This window comes from Staurois parvus, unplaced genomic scaffold, assembly GCF_062004578.1.
Source record: "Staurois parvus isolate SC_StPar_1 unplaced genomic scaffold, SC_StPar_1.0 ptg000009l, whole genome shotgun sequence".
NCBI lineage: Eukaryota > Metazoa > Chordata > Amphibia > Anura > Ranidae > Staurois > Staurois parvus.
Window position 1 is genome coordinate 1316331 of NW_028317805.1, and position 13896 is coordinate 1330226.

At 40.2% G+C, this 13896-nt stretch overlaps 1 protein-coding gene across 2 annotated transcripts in view; it reads right to left on the reverse strand.

Annotated features, from left to right (window-relative positions):
- CPXM2 (carboxypeptidase X, M14 family member 2) overlaps nt 1–13896 on the reverse strand; it is a 108115-nt gene that overhangs the window by 46226 nt on the left and 47993 nt on the right. For both annotated transcript variants that reach the window (XM_089668976.1, XM_089668971.1), the window contains exons 7-8: nt 11103–11253; nt 40–128 (exon numbers count right to left, since the gene is read on the reverse strand). In XM_089668976.1, the coding sequence (XP_089525102.1) occupies nt 40–128; nt 11103–11253 (240 nt within the window). The remainder of the gene's footprint in view (nt 1–39; nt 129–11102; nt 11254–13896) is intronic.

Below are 13896 nucleotides of genomic sequence, written 5' to 3' on the forward strand. Positions count from 1 at the left end.
TATTAAACACTACAGGGTTATAATGTCATGGGGATGTACCTGTCTCATTTCCTTATAGTTGTGATGTCGGAAGTCCAGATTGTCTGATGTTGTCAGCTCATTTCGTCTATAATAATAATTATTGGGATCTAGGGAAGGAAACAGAAAATATCAAATTAATGCATATGTACTTTAAGTTTTAAGGTTCTCCTGTTAGTTTGCATTCCCCCTTTTTTTTTATAGGGAATGTATTGTAAATAAGATCAGATTTACAAAATAATGGTATAAATGTATATTAAAGCTTTTTTTAAAGTTCAGAATTAAATCTGTACATGTGAGCAGCCATGTTTGTTCAATACATACTCAGGTTTTTTTTTGTGCTTTGCAGTGTAATCCAGTAGTTGTGCTGCTTCTCAGCCTATATAACAGCCAACTCCCTGAAAACAATGCACTCCCTGAGAGGCTGATATCTTATTTCAACAGTTGTTAAACAGGAAGGCTAAACTGGGGCTCAGTCAAACACAGAGCTCCCTCTATTGGTTGGTCTACAAGCCTCTATATGTAAAACAAAATAGACTTTTAACCACTTCCCGACCGCGCTATAGCCAAAAGACGGCGACAGCACGGTTGGCTAGTTCTGGGAGGGCGTCCATGGATGTCCTTCCATAACCACACCCTCCTGTGCTGTGCACAATCTGTGATCACTGTGTCCTTCGGACACAGCTGACCACATGTTCAAGTAGGGGGCTAATCAGAGCCGCCTTTTAATTGTCCAGTCACAGCTGATCACATGTAAACAAGAAATGCCAGTTATCAGCAGTCCTCTCCTCACACTGACAGCACGTGAGGAGAGGAGAGCCAGCAAATGGCATTTCTACACTGATCATCAGGGCACTGATCATCAGTGCCCTGATGATCAGTGTAGTCCCATCTGTGCCCATCTGTGCTGGCTTTTAGTGCCCATCTGTGCTGGCTTTTAGTGCCTCCTCATTGATGCCTGTCAGTGCCCATCAGTGCTGCCTATCAGTGCCCTTCAGTGCCGCCTATCAGTGCCGCCTATCAGTACCACCTATCAGTGCAGCCTCATCAGTGTCCATCAGTGCAGCCTCATCAGCGCACATCAGTAAAGAATAAAAATCACTTATTTATAAAACTTTTTAAGAGAAATGAACAAAAACTTTTTTTTGTTTGTTTAGCAAAAAATAAAAAAACCCCAATGGTGATTAAATACCACCAAAAGAAAGCTCTATTTGTCTCAATAAAATGATAAAAACTTAATTTGGGTACAGTGTTGCATGATCGCACAGTTGTCATTCAAAGTGCGACAGCGCTGAAAGCTGAAAATTGGCCTGGGCAGGAAGGGGTTAAAGGTGCTGCTGTTCCTTCACTGTGCAGTCACCAGGCAGATAGGGTAAGGAAAGTTGAAAAATAGTGCTGGCCCGTTAAGGTTATGTTTTTGGTAATGCTATCTTATCCTCAGGTATTGATGTTGATGTAGGTGACTATGGTTCCCAGACAGAAGAGGATCTCCATGGTCGCCTAGGCTTGTGGTTTAATGTAACAAAAATGTAAATTGAAGTGCCACACCACTGCTAAAATGTCCAACAACTTTCTTCCAATAAAGGTCAAGCGGGCAATCAAAAGGGGCTTTTCGGGAATCCAAAACGGTCCCTTTCCTCATGGCTTGAGATTGGGTACAATATAAATAGATTAGGAGCGAACTGGACCTGTAATGGTATTTCTTCCAGTGTAATTACAAGGATACTCTGTGCTTTGCACTACACAGTAGTTGTGCTTTACTGCTGCTGCTCAGTCTATAAATCAGCCAACTCCCTAAATTCAATGCACTCCCAGAGAGGCTGATATCTTATTTGGACAGTTGTTAACCTCTTTGGTCCCAGAGTACCCAAATATGCGGCCTCTCGGTGGGTGGTCCTTGATTCCAAGAGACTGCATACTTGCATACCAAAATGTGACAAGAGCGTGCACACTGTAGGTCCCTACCACAGTTACCAGTGCCTAATAGAAAGCTCCGGATCACTTCTTGTGATCATGAGTTTTCCGATCATACGACCACTGTGACAGCCAATCACGGCGGTCACATGATCATAAACCCCGCCCTGCCTCCTGGCTTTAAAAACCCCATTTAAGGGCCGGGAGAAGTTGGTATTCAGAGGTTAAGCAGGAAGGCTAAACTGGGGCTCAGTCAAACACAGAGCTCCCTTAGTGGTTAGTCTACAAATCCCTATATGAAATACAATAACAACAATATGGAAGCAATAAAAAATGTGAATATTAAAAGAATATTAGGGCAAACACTACAATAATAGCTTTACCATAAATACATTATGATTTTCCTACTACTCTACTCTTCTCCTACAAATGCTGATATTTGAGCAGATGAAAGAAAGGAGATCCAACACAGCAGGCACGTGAGCCTCAAAAAGACCCAAGACTAGAACACAGCAGGATACCTCATTAGTATTGCATTAGTATTACTGGGGGCCACTCTTTCCCAACTGCAAATATACAGTGGAACTGACTTAACATGGCAATTATATGGTATGAAAATTGCAAAAATATCTATAAAACTATTTATTCATATATTATAAATTTAGATTTTTCCATATATCAATATTAACCTTTCACTGGTAAGGGCATTCAGAAGTCTGCTTGCCTTTACAAACTCAAAACATACCAATAGGCTGTATGAAAAAGACTAAAAAGCAATAAAAATAAAGACAGCATCACCTGTCATTATGAACAAATGAATTCACTGTATTGCCGACCAATGGAAGACAAAAATAGAAATAACCAACACCTGTGGGATGGAATGAGGGACATTAATAAATCAAAACTAGTCCAGGTATAGAGGAGTGCCAACGAGGGACAGGCAGGTGGCCATCAGGAAAGCAGGGTGCTTCCATTTACACATTTCTGGGCACAGCCCCTTTATCCGCCATGACACCATGGGGTTTATTTACTAAAGCTGGAGAGTCCAAAATCAGACTCCCTTCTGCATAGAAACCAATCAGCTTCCAGGTTTCATTGCCAAAGCTTCATTGAACAAGCTGAGGTTAGAAGCTGATTGGTTTCTATGCAGAAGGGAGTCTGATTTTGGACTCTCCAGCTTTATTAAATAAACCCTCATGTCTCAAAGCAGAGGTTTACGACCTGTGATATGCAATTTATCAGGTTTTTATTCTGTAAGTGCATCTTTTTAAATGGATTTAACCAGGTGACAATTCAGTGTGCTCTCTCTTGTTGCATTACAGTCCTTCAGCAGGTAGCCTAAAGTTATAACTTGACAAATCATTATAAATGTATAAATTCTGTAAAAAGAAAGCAAAGATGTTACACTAATACTGAGTATTATTTTTGGGTGGGTTCCCTGTCTGTTCCGAGCCTGCTTTTGAACTACAGCCCCTGCTGACACCACCATGAATCTTTGACCAGAAGGACTCTCTGACTTTGAAACCATAAAATAAACACACAGTTTAAAGTGAGCAAATATTCTAATTGTACTGAGGTCAGAATATAAAGAGTGCAAGCACAACATGAATAGATGTGCATAAAAGAAAAAAAATTAACCACTTGCCCTCTGGAAGATTTACCCCCCTTCATGACCAGGCCATTTTTTTCTATATGGTGCTGCGCTACTTTAACTGACCATTGCGTGGTCATGCAACACTGTACACAAATGAAATTTATATAATTTTTTTCACACAAATAGAACTTTCTTTTGGTGATATTTGACCATCACTGGGCTTTTTATTTTGTACTATAAATGAAAAAAGACCAAAAATTAAAACTGCTATAAAACTTATCCAATAAAAAATTAAATTTCTTCATACATTCCAGCCAAAATGTATTTTACTATATGTGTTTGTATATGTATTTGGTAAAAAAAATTCCAATAAGTGTATATTATTTGTTTTTGCGTGAAAGTTGTAGCGTCTAAAAAGGGCAGCATATATACTGTAATTTTTTTTTTAATACTAGTAATGGCGGCGATCAGCAATTTATAGTGGGACTGTGGTAGTACAGCAGGCATTCTGACACTGGGTGGGAACTGACTAATTGCCACGAACATCTCCAGTGACACTAATACAGTGATCAGTGCTCATAAAAAGCACTGACTCTGTACTAATGACACTGGAAAGAAGGGGTTAACATCTGGGACGATCAAAGGGTTAACTGTGTGTTAGGGATTGATTAAACTGTGTACTGTGTAGTGCTTTACTAAGGGACGTGCTGGCTTTTATCTCCCTGTTTTACAGAGAGATAAAAACCAGCATGTCCCTACTGACAGGAGAAGGTTCTGTGTTGTTTGCATTCACAGATCTCTCTCATGTCAGCTGCTCCACTGATCACCAAGTCCCAGCTATGAATTGCTGGTGGTTGACACCTATGGGAGCCAATGACAGCGTGGGTAGCATGGTGTGTGTGCGCCCCCTACCCGGAAATAAAAAATCATATATATATATATGTATATATATATATATGTATATATATGCACCCGTGATTTTGCTCTGAGTAACCACCCTGTAGCAGTCTGCAAGTGGTTAAACACTTCAACGAAGATTCAACAAAGTAATAGGGTACAGTATCACTTTAAGCAAACCCAAATGTCCTGCAGGATCAGAATTTAAACATCAATTCCTGCTTCTGAGATATCTCTCCCCAAGTGAACTATCACGTTGTCAGGCTAACTCACTTTTGGGTTCTCAGTTGCTGGTAACTGAGTTTAACTCTTGAAATGAATAATTTTGCTATAAGCAGTAATGTCCCCCTTTTGTATCTCATTAAAGAATGGAGACACAAATCTTCTGCACACTTGATGGGGCCCTAATTGTTGCACATTAAAGTGTTACTAAACCCACAACAGTAAAATCAATCTATATATGTAGTAAAATATATGATATACTTGATATACTTACTTTGGAACCTAAGGGGATAATCCTCTGCATTGTGTAAAAAGGCAGTTTGATCCTGACTTCTCTGATCCTCCCCTTCTTCCAGTGTCCCCCTCTTATCACCTGATAATACATATTATGTAGAGACACTGTGCACATGCTCAGTTTGGTGTGCATTGTTAGAGAGAGTTTTTTTTTTTTGGGAGGGTGCATGTGATCAGCACAGGGCCACTCAGCACTGTCCAGACAGAGGTCAGGGGTTCTGCATCCTCCTAGAGCAGAAAGAAAACTCCTCCTACAAGCTTTAACCAGTGTTCTGCTGAACACTGATAGAAGTCACAAGACTGCTCTAACTGCTGATGAAAAAAGGTATGTAGCAATTCATATTTACAGACATAATTGAATTTCCATGTTCTGTGTACTGTGGGAGACCATATAGTGAATGAAGGGTCCGGGGTTTAGTAACACTTTAAGGTTCAGATCCCTTCTTGTGTAAGGACAAGATTTCCTCAAGATGGTAAAGCCATAGAGAGATCCCCCATTTGAGTGATGTTTAAATTGAGTAAGGCTTCTTTAACAAATAGGATGAAGGCTAGAATTGGATAAAATTGAAGGAAAAGGTGGAAGCCGACTTCAGCTGAGGTTGATTCTCTAAGGATGGTGAATTAGACTGGTGAAGCAAGTTCCTTTGGAGCTGGAAGAGATTTGAAATGAGATACTAAGTGTAATCCTGTCTGCAACAGGCATGTGCTGTAGCCAGAGTCCTGCAGTTTCAGGATTTTAGTGAGACAATAAAGCAGTAGACCATAAAACTGAATGGGCTAGGCAGTCTGAGCCTCAGCGTGATAATCTGTGGTGTAAGGTTTACTGAACAAAAGAAATGAACACAGTCACTTGCGATGTTCTGGGTTATGGAACCCTCTCACCCAGTTCGTACCCTTTGCAGGGTCTCTCTGTGGGGGGGAGCCCATATTCTCTCGGATTGACTTCCTGCTCGACTTCCAGTAGTCTGCAGTCCTTCTTTCCTTCTCTATGAAGTGGCCTGATCAAGTCCAGATCCCTGGATCCCTCACTGCCTTCTCCACACACATACACCCGTCTTCCACCTCTCACCATTTACTTCCTTCCTGTAACATTCCTGGGTTTCTCAATATATATACATGCTCCTGCCCCTTTGTCAGCTCTTCTGAGAAATGTAGTCTGGTCACTCCTTGTCTGAGTGCAGAAGTCATGCTACCAGCATACAAGTTCAACAAGGCTTTGCTTCCATAGAGTCTACATAACTGAACCGCAGAACATTGCCATCTTGTGTTTAATTAACATCCTGCAACCCGTATTAATGCAGTGTATTACATAAGTATTAGATTAAGAAGCAGCAGAAGGACCAAGCTTTTTGAGTGCAATGGATTTATACACTGGTAAGTCAAAGGATCAGAAGTAACAGATACATGAAGCTTTGTGAGTGTGATGAATTTTTATACTGTTCAAAGTGAGAGAGGCCTAAACTGTGTGAGGTCAAGCATTCACAAATCCAGAACATAAATACTATTGTGTCATCTCTTTGTCCAGAAAGCAGATGCTAGCCCGAATGATGTCTGAACAAAAATTGCACTGGAGAATACAAAGAAGGGAAGTAAATAAGATAGAGACATTGGGAGTGATTTTATAAAACATAGTGTAGTGCATGCATGAGCACGTTTTTATTATTTTTCCTTGCAATTGATTGGGTATACTTTGTAAAGTGCATTTTCACTTAGCTAAGTGAAAATTCACTTTGCAAAGTGAATATGCTCTACAGAATTTTGTAACTAGTTTGTGAATTATCAAATACCTATGCTCTGCCATTTGGCTTCCCACTACCCACTGAGAGTTGTTTTACAGGCCACTACCCAATGAGAGTGGTCTTACAGGCCACTACCCAATGAGAGTGGTCTTACAGGCCACTACCCAATGACAGCGGTCTTACAGGCCACTACCCAATGAGAGCGGTCTTACAGGCCACTACCCAATGAGAGTGGTCTTACAGGCCACTACCCAATGAGAGCGATCTTACAGGCCACTACCCAATGAGAGCAGTCTTACAGGCCACTACCCAATGAGAGCGGTCTTACAAGCTACTACCCAATGAGAGCAGTCTTACAGGCCACTACCCAATGAAAGCGGTCTTACAGGCCACTACCAAATGAGAGTGGTCTTAGAAGCCACTGAGATGGTCTTGTTGAACAGTGGAATGGAAGTCAGCTTAGCCTATCCAATAGGTCAATAAAAAGTCTAGATCAAAAATCAAGGACATAAAAGAAGTTTTTCTGGCTAAAAAGGTATTTATTTATTTCAAGTTCTATTGAATGCTCTTTTCCAGTACTTTTGCAATAAAATGTTAAAAATAGAGAGCAATAAAACTACAGGTACCGGAAATTTAGCTTTCCATAATACACTGCACACTAGGACACACACAGTGTCAAGCGTCTGTGATAGTGAGCCCTTGTAGAACGCCAACTTGTGGTTCCACGGGGCACAGAGTCTAAGCCCCATCCTGCTTCTACACCAGGGCTCTTTATGGTGGGGATGGACTTGCAGCAAGCTGGAACCAGATACGCCCAGCTGAGGATGCTGAGACCACTCGCATTAGCAGAGTACAGCAGCAGGAGACAACAGGAACTCCAGTAGACAAGCCGAGGTCTGGATGGGCAGCAAACAAGCACAGACTGTGGACGAAGCCAGGATCGGTACATGGGTAGTCAGACACAGGATACACAAGTAGCAAACAAACAGGAGCTCAGAGAACTATGAAGTTGCTCGGGCAATGTGAGCTAGACTGAGCATATCTTATATAGGAAAGCAAACTAGGAGGCAGGCCAGAAAGTGATGGAAGGAAATTTACCCACAGAATAGCAGGCGATGCACATAGGTGAGCACAGCCAAACCACACTTGTGAAAGGAATCAAGGTAGGAAAGGCACTGCAGCAAGGAAGTAAGAATACACAGGCAAGAAACAGCAGGCTAACTTGTGACAGACAAGGAAAGGGTCAGCACTCTGAGATGATCAGGGCTCTCAGGCTCCATGCACACGGGGCGTTTTGATAATGTTGGTAACGTTAGCTGTGTAAAGTCAGCTTTTTTAAGCGTTTTTGCTCCTCTAGAAACCTCTAGAAACTCCTCTAGAAACCTACTAATCCTGGGGTTTTTTCCAGCCAAAAATCATTGATTACAGTCTATGTGTGCATGGACACATAGGATAACATGCTGGGGAGTTTACTGGCTGTAGAAAAAAATGTCAAAAGCCAAAAACAGCCGCTGTAAAAACGTCCCGTGTGCATGAGGACACCATACAGCGAGGGAGACTAGCACTGTAAGCCAGTCAGAGCTTTAATACATTGCACAGTGCTAACAATGTGAACTACCTGTGAGAAATAGAGAAAACGTTATCAAGATTCTGAGGTTGCTGAGATTTCTTCACAGTGCAGGCACCAGGCAGGTAGGGTAAGGAAATTGGAAAAATTGTGCTGGACTGATAAGGCTATCTTATTGGTAATGCCATCTTATCTTAAGGTATTGTTGTTGATCTAGGTGATCTGGTTCCTGGGAAGGAAGTTTCCACACCCCAGAGGATCTCCATGGTCTCCTTTACTTGTAATGTAATGTAACAAAAATTTAAATTGAAGTGCCATACCACTGCTAACATGTTCAGATACAACTTTATTCTAATAAAAGTCAGGGGGACAATAGAAAGAGTATCCAATGTGTTTTGGGGTCCAAAACCACCACCTTCATCAGGTCTTGAAACAATATAAATGGACTAGAAGTGAACTGGTGCATTCAATGGTAATTCTTCCAATGCAATTACAAGCACAGGTATTGTTAGCAGTTAGTTTGGACCTCCAAAACATGTTGAAGATGCTTTCAATTGTCCCCCTGACCTTTAATGGAATAAAAGCATGCTGGGACTAGTGGTGTGGCACTTCAATTTACGTTTTTCTAACTAGGCAGGTAGGTCACCAAGCTGTATTTTTTATCTGTAACAGAGAAAAATTAAGCTACCATCTTTGGTCATGTAATCACATATCAACTGCTTTTAAACGAGGGCTCCAGCCAAATAGCTACAGTTCTGTTCAAAATAATAGCAGTGTGCTGAAAAAAGCGAATAAAGCTCAAAATCCTTCTAATAGCTTTTATTTCCATACACACAAATGCATTGGGAACACTACACATTCTATTCCAAATCAAAACATGAAGAAAAATAGATCAAATTTGTGTTGTTCCTCTAAAAAAATTGAAGAAAAGTGAATATTAGACTGTTCTAAAAAATAGCAGAGTTTGTATTCTTCTTTACAAACTCAAACATTCACTATATAAACTGAAAAATGTTTGAAGATTTTGCTTTCCTTTGAATCACTTAATGAATATTTAGTTGTATAAGCACTGTTTCTGAGAACTACTGTACATCTGTGTTGCATGGAGTCAACCAACTTCTGGCACCTGTGAACAGGTATTCCAGCCCAGGATGATTGGACTACATTCCACAGTTCTTCTTTATTTCTTGGTTTTGCCTCAGAAACTGCATTTTTGATGTCACCCCACAAGTTTTCTATTAGATTAAGATCCGGGGATTGGGCTGGCCACTCCATAACGTCAATCTTGTTGGTCTGGAACCAAGATGTTGCACATTTACTGGTGTGTTTGGGGTCGTTGTCTTGTTGGAACACCCATTTCAAGGGCATTTCCTCTTCAGCATAAGGCAGCATGACCTCTTCAAGTATTCTGATGTATTCAAACTGATCCATGATCCCTGGTATGCGATAAATAGGCCCAACACCGTAGTATGAGAAACATCCCCATATCATGATGCTTGCGCAACCATTCTTCACTGTCTTCACAGTGTACTGTGGCTTGAATTCAGTGTTTTGGGGTCGTCTGACAAACTGTCTCCGGCCACTAGATCCAAAAAGAACAATCTTACTTTCATCAGTCCACAAAATGTTGCGCCATTTCTCTTTAGGCCAGTCAATGTGCTCTTTGGCAAAATGTAACCTCTTCAGCACATGTCTTTTTTTCAACAGTGGGACTTTGCGGGGGCTTCTTGCAGATAGCTTGGCTTCACATAGGCGTCTTCTAATTGTAACAGTACTCACAGGGAACGTCACACCTTCTTTGATCTTCCTGGAGCTGATTGTTGGCTGAGTCCTTGTCATTTTGGCTATTCTTCTATCCATACGAATTATAGTTTTTCGGTTTCTTCCACGTCTTTCAGGTTTTGGTTGCCATTTTAAAGCATTTGTGATCATTTTAGCTGAGCAGCCTATCATTTTCTGCACTTCTTTATATGTTTTCCCCTCTCCTATCAACTTTTTAATCAAGTTACGCTGTTCTTCTGAACAATGTCTGGAACAACCCATTTTCCTCAGAATTTCAGAGAGAAATGCACTGTAACCAGCATGTACAACATTTGCTGCCTTCCTTCCTTAAATAAGGGCAATAATTGCCACCTGTTTTTCAAAGAATGAATGACCTCACTAATAGAACTCCACACTGCTATTATTTTGAACATGCCCCTTTCAATAGTGATTCAATTACACAGAATCAGCAGCATGCATGTCATGACTGTTGGGTCTGTTGGATTTCTATTACTCTACTACACCTGCTAGTAAATTATTTGCCATGTAGAAATATCATTTCTACCAAAAACAGTGATTGATCAGGTTAGTAATGTCTGACTGCTATTATTTTGAACACAACTGTAAATACACAGCTGAATCCTCAAATGGAACAGTTCAGCTACCAATATATTAGTGACTTGTTTTTGCCACTCTGGCAAGAGTTATTAACAGGCTTTCTCTCTCCGGTCTGTTCAATGGACCATGAGTGGACCACGCCAAATTTGGGAAGTCCATCTTGTACCCTCCCTTTTTTCTAAGCCCCTAACCCCAGTGCTTGAAACAGGTCAACTCACTGGCTCACGGCACTGGCACTTCCACTCACAACTATTAAAAATACATTCTGGGCACACAGCAACTACAGACTGTTTTTTTTTATTTGCATGGAGTTGTTTTAAACTTTCTTTAATCTTTACAGAGCTTCTCCCTCCAGCAACAGATGGATGATAATACTAACAAAGTTCAGGAAATGTAAGAGTTTTAAAAGATGTAAACTAAAAACTGGATGGATAATTCCAGAAAAAGTTAATTAAACCAACTTCTTTTATTTACTAACCTGGCAGAGGACATCCGAGTATTTCAACCCTCATACATATGCTCCCATCTTCATACCAAGAGCGGGGGTTAATCCGAATATAACGGCCAACCAAAGGTTCTAGAAATTCATTTAGGACAGGAATCTCCTTCTCACTGTTGCCAGGAAATAGCTGTAAAAATGACAAGTACTCTACTGAGATACAGAAAGCCAAATGTACACTGACATGCCAAGGATAATGCATCCTTTATCCAAGGAAAGAATGGATTCAGACAATAAAAATCTTATACAATAAGTAACCCATAGTGATTAGTCAGAAATCATCTGTGAAAGGACTGTTATAGTGGAAAAGCCTGTATTCGTTTTACTGTGTGTTGATTAAAATGTGTCTAAACCTCAAAAGAAGAATGTAATATATTGCAGCTTTCAAGTCCTTAGATATGTTCTCTGCATTCGTTTTTTTAGATTTTTTTTTCCATTATTTTCACAATTTTGTGTTACTGTCATTGCAACTGCTCAAACACCCCATGGTAGTGTTATAGTTTGTTCCAGCCCCTGTCATTAACACAGGAGATACTGTCTGCATCAATTCAACACAAACTGGGACAAGGTTGTGCAAGTGACAGCAATTTAGCTAGGTACAATACAGTCAAAAAAATATGCAAATAATCCCCATACAGCACTATTGGTCTACATTAGCATAAACTCTAAAAATTGCATATAATAAAACATGAATAGCATAATCAACATAATCACCAAAGTTATATCTAATAAAATATGAGTAAGCATATAATCCAAAAATCAGTGTTCAAAGTGTCCATACATGCATAAAGTGTCCATTTAGCAAACAAATCCACAAACGTGCTCTTGCGCAAAGATTCACAAAATAATTTAGGCTAAGTGCTGTTCAAGAGTTCTTCAGTGATCTTCCACCATTAATTCAGAGAATTGGGGTGATGTGATTTCTTACTCCGACCAACGCGTTTCGTGACTTGGACGTTTTTCATAACAGCAATAGCACTGTATAGGGAATAGGTGCATATGCACTAAATGCTTTTAATGCATTTGAATACAGCTGCTGTGGTTCTGTTTATTTGAAATTCTATCCGCTGGTGTATAGCAGTAAAAATAGTCGAAAAATTGGAACAAAGCTTTGGACTTATATGATACCACCAAAGAACTAAGAAAGAGCATACTACTTATGTTCACAGTTCTCTAATGGTTAAAACTGAAGTTTAATAACGTTTTTTGTTGAATGCAGCACCAAACACATTAGTTATACGTGAAGGTGTGTATCCTTTATCTTGCATGCTGCTGCTTCTTGAAAAAATCCTCCTTTAAGTGCTATCTTCATAGCTGTCAAATATTGCCCTTAGTGGCCACAGTCTTCCTGTGTTGTATGGGTTAACAGTAACTGCTGCTAGTGTGAAGAGTTGTGTCACCAATCCCCTTCTGCCCTCTTTGCCATTCAAGAACCATGCACTACTATTCACCCACAATGCAATGCTTTCTGTGAATAGACAGTGGAGATCCTGTCATTCATCTCTCCGTCTCCTTTCAAAGAGTATGATGCATTGTAGGAGAATAGTAGTATGAATTGTAAAAGGTAAAAAGGACTAAAGAAGAGTAGCAAACAATGATATGCAAAGCGCAATTGCAAACAAGCTCTTTTTTTTATCGGTGAAAGATAACTCTCAATAGGTTGCAATTCATTTTTTGCCTTCCTAATGCATTTCATCCATTCCCCTACAGAGAACTCGCCATTGGAAAGAATGGAGGCTTCTGTGATAGACCCAACCGGGACAGGGGATTTTGGAGGGGACTAGGGGCTAGCCTTCTACCCTCTGATTATGGTACTTGGAGAGAGAAGATCATTTTCTAATGATGGACAACAACGTGATGAATGTTGAGAGCGGGGCTTGGATTAATTCTTTGCATAAAGACAATAAATCTTCCTTTCTGGAGTGGATGGAAAGGTGTAATATTAATCTTATACAGGTTAATGGTCAGAGGAAATATGGTGGCCCTCATGCGGACTGGATGGAGTAGCATCTCTATTTGGGACAGAAATATTTATCAACAATCTCCCTCAAGTAATCTATGAAGATAAATTAATTCCACTTTTTCAGGCTATTGTAATATTGTATGAGTTTTGTCTCATGATGGACAGATTGCATCGGTGGGGGCCAGACACCTGAAAGGCAGCATGTGTATTCCTATGTAGGCACTCGACTGTCTGGGTGTGTTCCCTGATTAATCAGCTCAAAACAACCTGATGATGAGGACTTTTACTGCATTTTGTTTATTAAGGTGGGATGTGTTTATTGTGTCCTTGTCCCATCATTAATTGAATTAGTTGAGTCACCTATTGTTTCTGTCTGTCTGGCTAGTCCTTGGAGGTGCCTATATGATGGGATTAGTCGGGTGTCAACTTCACCATGTTATCTAGTCAGTGTGGCATGTTTATCCTAATATATAATATTTGTTTTATTGTTCATGTGGGGATTGCCTATATTTCTGAAGTGTATAAAAACACTGTTCAATAAAGTAGTTCCTGTTTTGCATCTAAGCTAGTGTCAGTTAGTCTTGGGTGAAATGCCCAGCTATAATATCTTGGTCTTGCGTCCCAGGGGCGAGGAAGCAGTTCTCTGACAGAGTCAGTGACAGGCAGTCCGTCATAGTTTCCATTTCTGGCCTTATGAAAATACTAATTGCCTGGCTGTTTGCTGCTTCGTGACTTTAAGTTGTCAACACAGTATGCTTAAAAATCTTTGACTTTTTCTAACACCTGATCTCCAAGCCAAGATTGTATTGA